The sequence below is a fragment of the Cebus imitator genome, unplaced genomic scaffold (genome assembly GCF_001604975.1).
Source record: "Cebus imitator isolate Cc_AM_T3 unplaced genomic scaffold, Cebus_imitator-1.0 Scaffold414, whole genome shotgun sequence".
Lineage (NCBI taxonomy): Eukaryota > Metazoa > Chordata > Mammalia > Primates > Cebidae > Cebus > Cebus imitator.
The window spans coordinates 1,426,782-1,433,840 of record NW_016107729.1 but is presented as its reverse complement, the minus strand read 5'-3'; the positions used below and the strand labels follow the sequence as shown (position 1 = coordinate 1,433,840).

Genomic DNA, 7,059 nt, shown 5'->3' with positions numbered 1-7,059 from the left:
TTCTTATGACAAAGAGACATGTCACTAAAATCTTGTCACAGTATTTACACAACTGGTTGGACTTAAACTTTCAATTAATGCACATATAACTGATAAGCATCTAACTGCCATTACCAGTTTTTATGCATATTAACTGAAGAAGAAATCTAAGATCAGCAGAAATATTACCCGGAAATAACTGAGATAAAAGCATTTTTGCTGTTTTATATTTCTATATAAGGATTCAGCTTTCCTCCTGTTCTGCTAACAAATACTATTGTAGTAACATGGTTTCTGCCCTAGAACATTCGATATTATAGGAAAAAGTAAATGAATGACCTCAATACACAGGATTATCCCAAGATTTAGTGGGACTTCATCAGAAAGATTTTATTCTACTTACTACTTGTACACAGGAGATTGCACATATGCAATGTATAATTTCAGCCTAAACATTTACGTCAAAACTTAAAAACTGTCTTTTCCCTCTTTCAAACATGTAACTAAAATATACACTTGGGTCTGGTGAATACATACATATATATGATTACTATTTGTTGTGCTTTATTGATGTTTTACATTCCTGCTCCTAACATCAAAAGAAAACAACACTACAGATAAGTTCAATAAAGTTGCCTTTTGTAATTTTTTTAATTTAAATTTCTTTCCAAAGATATGGCAGTGATTTTATCCATGATTCACAGAGTAGCACAGTCTTAACGTACTTAAAGGTCAATGCTTTAAGTATATACTTTTTAGCTCTGATGACATAGTCTCTGACTTCAAATCAACAAAAGGGAATCAACACCTTAAAGAGCTGAAAAGAGGCCTGGAAGTAATCAAATTCAAGTTTTTATTTAAAAAGGCAGTCCTGTCAATTAATTGCCAGTCTCTGCTTGCACATTGACTGAATCTTTACTTCATGAAGCAGCTAGTACTGTGTAGTGCCTTAATATAGAAAAAATCTGTTTCATTCAACTACTCCCTATTGGTTTGAGACTTGTTCTGTTCCGGTTCTTCCTGTATTTGTTGGTAACTGTCATGCCTCTCCTTAGCTATTCCTCAGCGGTCTCTTCTCCAAGCCCTACATCTCAATTCTAAGATGTATGTTCTTTCCTCACATAATAGATACATTTTATAATTGGTGGCTTGTCATAGTGTGAACTTTTTCTTAGTGGTACATAAAATGGTGTGCCTTACCACAATTGATGGCAATTAATTTGCTGTAATACAGTAATTCTCACTTTAATACTTTTTCAGTGAGCCACAGGCACATTAAGACATTCAACTCCTTATGTACAGAACACTATCCAGCCAGTCTTTCCTAGGTTATGTTCTATGAAGTTAAATCTAATGTCTTACAAAGCAACTGATTTGAAAATCTTGAGTTACTTTTTAAGATTGCACTGAAATCTTACTTGTCCTAATTCTGCTCAAGTGACAAGAATGAGCTTGCTTTTCATTGACAGCTCTTGAATTTGATACTTGAAGACAGATACCATGTTTCCAAAATTTTATTTCTGTTGTTTTGTATATTTAAAATTTACTCTAAAATGGGAATACTACAATGTATATAAAATGCCCACAGCATTTGCTGGGCAGCTGGAAGGCATGCTACACCTCCCTCCCCTTCTGCCTTTCCCAGGCATGGAAGCTTTTATAATACAGCATTCAAACAGAACATGACTACTTTCAATACAGTGGGCTTCCTATTTTTTTCTGAATGCTATACTTTTCTTAATGTGGCTAAAGATTACATTCATATTTTTGGCAACAGGATCACAATTCTTACTGATCAATATGTGAACCACTCAAATGTTATAGTCACCCATCCTTTATTAACAACCAAAGTACAAAACCAAGTCATTTTCTTGATTGAATGTATCCTATTTGATTCAACTCAACACACCAAACTACTGGGTTAGATTTAGGTCCTAATTTTGACCTTCAATGTGTTTACTTGCTTCATCTTCCATATCTGTCATGTATTCATGGTATGCTCTAAGTCACTGGTAATGCCAGTGGCAAGAAGACAGCCTTGTGGCCTGCCATTAGGATCCAGCTTTTACAAAGTAAATGTATCTCAATGCCTGGCTTAGTTCATTCTCCAAAAACTATCTTAGTGGAACCTAGTTAGTGGGTATTTCTAGATCTTCTTTATTAACTACATAGACAAGCCATGGTTAACACTATACAATCCTGTTTACACACACACACACGCACACAAACACACACATTTAGGTTTTCAGCAACTTTTTGCAAAATTGAGCTATTAAATCTAAGTTAAATGAGTCCTCCTTTACAGCCATGCTCAGATGCCACATATTTTATGAGCAACGGATAGGATATAGCAAAGTGTAAGATGATTCATCAACTAGAGAGGCTGTAGAGTGGAAAAATTTGAAATATTTAAAATTTATTAAAAATGCTTAAAAAGATTCTTGTGAAAATGAATTTATAGCAAAACATAATTGAGTAAATTATCTCAAAGCCCAATGCTTTATACACTTTATTTTCAAATTGAAATACCAACATTTATCAATCAACTAGTATTTATCAAGCACCTGCTATGTCCCAATTTCAGTGTCAAAAAGAAACAAACTAGTTATGTGGCTGGCTTTATACATACTTTAAGAATTTAGATCAACTTTCAGTTCTTAAAATGTATTATATCTAAAGAAAACTATTTGTGTAGTGAAGTCTCTGAAAATAGAGCTTTAGCATATAAATTATAGTACCACCCAAAGAATTATATTTGAAACCAAATAAAGGATTTCCCTTTGAAATTAAATAGCTTTTATTCCTAGAAAGCCAATCATAGTTTAATCTAAAAAAATTTATTTAACATAGTGTACACATCTATTTCACTAGCTATATAGGGGGAAATTAACAGAATTAAAGCTTTGAAAGAAAATGTGAAATATAATTGAGGGTTGTCACCCTCTACATGTATAACCACATTATAAAATCAAGGACTATTATAACCGTGTTATATTTTAAAAATTTAAAGTAGTGTTTTAAATATTTCAAATAGAGTGACTTGTATTTTGAAGTCCATAGCATGGTAATTTCTGATATTAACAAGTTCTAAAAAGCTGATTAACATGCAAGAGTTTCTTCATTGTGATGATTTAGGATAAAAAGAGCTCACAAAAATGGAACAGAGTGCATTTAAAACTCTGTATATGGTAGTTAACAAAAAAAGAGAAAAAATTAAGAGCCAAGATAACAAACCACTTGATATGAGCTATCTTATTTTTCTGAGTTGTTCATCAGTACCAGCCATGATCATGCTTCATCTGAGACTTCAATTTATATTGTTGTTTATATTTATCAGAATAAAGATCCCCTTCCATATTTTTCTTCCCATTTGTTTTTTGTGGTTATGTAGGAAAAGTTACATTTTATTTTACAAAGTGAATTACTAGAAAAAAAATGTAATCTTTTTTATGGAATGATTTCTATGATTTGATTCTCGTTTATGTCAAGTAAGGTATAGTGTTCTCTGAGGGTTTTTGCACAATAGATAAAATAATTACATAGTGCTATCTTTCCTACTGAGGAGATGCTTTGGTTTAATTCTGAAAGATAGTAAATGCTTTTTTTTTTAAAAAATGTCAGTTTCTCATATCTCAAAATGCATAGAAAAACATAAACTTTAAGCCACTTTATATTCCTGATACACAAGCACAGCAATGTCATAAATGCTTCATTTTCAAATGATTTGGTTAATGTCAACAGACTTTTACTATTCATAGAAAAATAGGTTAAAAATGCATTGCCTTTTTTCCTACTCTCTAGTTCTGCTGTGGTAGCTTCAATCTTCAGATTTTAAAAATACAGTATGTGTTAAGATGGGAAAAGAATCCGTCAATTTGTAAATATGAGATATCTAGGCCAGCAAGCTTAAGTAAAGTCTACCCATTCCCATCTTACGGCTTACCTTAATTTGCACATTACTTCTTAAAGATGAATCTCAAAGGTCTATCAAGAAATTTCTCCTAAATTTTTCACAGAAGTACTATGGTTGAGTTCCAAGAGTATTCAGGATGTTTTATTTCTAATGCTGTCACAATCCATTTTAAAAATATTTTCTCTGATTAATACTGTCTACGTTTTTAACCTACAAGTGAAACGATTCACTATATTTCCATTATATTACTTGTTGGAAGCTAGAAAAGACATTTGAATCACACCATTCAGTTTGATATCTGTAAAACTTCAGTTGTTTTCTGTATTTTTCATGTTGAAGAAATAACTTCACAATTTCAAATCAAAGCCAACACTGCAGTGAGGAGAGCTTTTCTACTTTATTACAAAGAGAAGAAGCCTTTATGTGGTCAGAAAATACAAGATTGATCTTTTTTCTCTTCCTATGAAACGCTGCTGTTCAAACAGCCAGAGTGAATCGTCTCAGTTCACTTCTTTAAGTCCCATCACATTCACTTGGGTATGGATGTCCTTGGCTGCTGAAAATCTGGCCCTTTTAGTGCACAAGGCGACAAAGTCCCCTGACCAGCAGTTCCAGAATGTCCCATTTTCATATATTGCATCCATGCACACCTCCTAAAAATGAGGTACAGCAGGGCAAACATTTTCCAAAATAGATGTCATATATATAATATATACACATTCGTACATACATACCTTTATTCATGTGATGTCCAAAAATTTAAAAAAAATGTACACATTTATTACAAAATCGTAACAAAGACTGGACAGTGTTTTGCTCATTCTGGAAAGATGAAGCTCAGTAATAACACAACCCTGGAAAACCATCCAGAGATTGTGGCAATATCTTTCTTCTAAACAGTCAGATATTCTTGCATTAAGCTTGGCGAAACTGCCTTTCAAAAACAGAAGGGGAAGTAAAATGAAGGAAGCAGACCTTGCTCATCTTTCCAAATGAAATACGAGAAGGATCTTCACATAAAAATGCACAAACATTTGTTATTTTATTACCAATAGTGCTACAATGAACAATGCAAATTTTGTGGTCTAATTGTGTTGAGTCTTTTGTAGTTTTTCCTTTTTACATTTTAGAAACTATATGGTAAACTTCTGTCAGTGTATTTGCTTGTCTTTACAGACTCAAGTCTGTCTGCTGGCAAAAAGGAAATAAATGAAAAAAACTTCAGACCCTGCTCAAACTAGAGAAAAACAAATTACAAATTTAGTTGTTGGGCAGCACATAATTAGTAAGGCAGGACCTCAAATGGTGACCCTTTGCTTAAGCCAATTGCCAGATCCTCAAGGAATTAAAACCAGGGTGCCTGAGCCACATCAGTTCTGCAGTTATGTTGAGTATTGTGCTGAGACAGCCATACCCCAAGAAAAGGGAAGTCTCTTTTTTTTTTTTTTTTTTTTTTTTTTTTTTAGAAGGCTTGCTGAGCAGGGTTGTAGTTGAAGGTGGATGGCAGGTGAGGCCGTTCTTCTAATTTGTCATATTCCAGATGGAACTCCTATAAAAACAAATTTGAAAATTTAGATGATATCTTTCCCTTTTCATCTCAAATTATTGTCAAAATATATTTTAATATACAAATAAAATACCCAATATATATGAATCAACATCAACACAAATATGCCAACTTTTTCCTCTACATAAACTACAGCTTGAAGAAAAATAATGTGCTGTAGTTTCTAACTGATGAGTACAAAAATACAGACAGATTTTCTGTGTGTAAGTGAAGAGACTACTAACGAACATTTGACACTGAAATGTTGTGTAATGTTTTTGGCTTAAAAAAAGAGAGGGCAATTACTGTATCTCTAAATCACTGGAAATTACAGGATATTTAAAATAAAACCCTTCAATAAAGTATAAAAACCTAAAAATTTATTGTGTCCATGAAAAAAGTTTAGAAATAATTTTCCAATTTGTCTTTCTTATACTTACATTAAAAAAAAAGCAAATACATAAAGTTACTCTAACCTCATTAAAATCTGGGGAAAGCAATGAACTTAAAACTCACGCATCAACAGACTTGCCATTTCACAAACCGAAAACTCTGACTCAAAGGTAAATCAACTGCCACCTAAAACTACACAATAGTTTTACTGTAGCAACATTTGAAGACTAGAACTAGATAGCAGCTCATTTTAATCAAACTTTCAAAATGCTGTATTAACTTCATGAGTCTTGAAATTTAAGAATGGTGAAATAATTTCTTCATGATACTTCCTACCCAAGATCAAGAATAGAAATGCAGAATATAACTATGTATGTTAGAAAAAAAATGCAAACAACAAAAAATACCTCTGCTGCAAGCCCAAAAAGCAAGAGGCTCCAAAAGCCTCTTATCAATTCTATAATCTGAATGAGCACAAATTATCACACAATCCAGCTTAAAGAATTATGAAACTTAATAGGCATTACGTATTAAAGATTAAGCCAACAAGTGACATTAGCAACTGTAGTTAATATATTTTACCATATCTGTCTGGTTTCAAACTGATTCCATGATGGATATTTCCATTATTAAATTAAAATGAAAACCTATAGGTTATAATGGTCAAATTTTAAGATGGAATACCAAGTATTTAAAATTTAAAGATATTAAATTTAAACAAATTTAAAGATATTACAGACCTAACAGGCAGAGTTTATTGAAAGCCTAATATGTGACAAATTAGAGATACAGCTAATTTTATTCTAATCTTTGTAATAATTTTGTAAAGCAGAATTATTTTCATTTTGTACCTGAAGAAAATGAGGCTTACAAGTAACTTGGCCAAGTCATACAGTGAGTGCAACACCTAGGATTAGGATCCAGACCCATGTGACAAAAAAACCTGTGTCTTTTGCAGTATAACACATCGTTTTTAATCTTTTTAGTCCAAGATCCAAAACAGATTCATTTACTTCATTACATGGCAATCCAGAAATGCTGAAAAAATTCAGTCCCCTTCTCTCTTGGTATAAAGAAAAAGGAAAAAAAAAAAATCAGTCCCCTGACAAGTTTATAAAGAAGGTAGACCATGGTGACTTTTACCTGTAAAGGTTGACTTCATGTGACTGGTACAGTAACTAAGGCACAGAGGTTATTTACTTATCAATAAAAATTAGCAAACAGCAGA

General features: G+C 32.4%; 1 protein-coding gene across 7 annotated transcripts in view; it reads right to left on the bottom strand.

Annotated features, from left to right (window-relative positions):
• Positions 1 to 4,270: 4,270 nt before the first annotated feature.
• CNOT2 (CCR4-NOT transcription complex subunit 2) overlaps positions 4,271 to 7,059 on the bottom strand; it is a 106,729-nt gene continuing 103,940 nt past the window's right edge. For 5 of the 7 annotated variants that reach the window (XM_037731619.1, XM_017509293.2, XM_017509289.2 and 2 more), the window contains one exon: positions 4,271 to 5,441. In XM_037731619.1, coding sequence (XP_037587547.1) covers positions 5,355 to 5,441 — 87 coding nt within the window. In that variant the 3' untranslated portion in view covers positions 4,271 to 5,354. The remainder of the gene's footprint in view (positions 5,442 to 7,059) is intronic. The other 2 variants (XM_037731620.1, XM_017509290.2) reach the window with 1 other exon arrangement.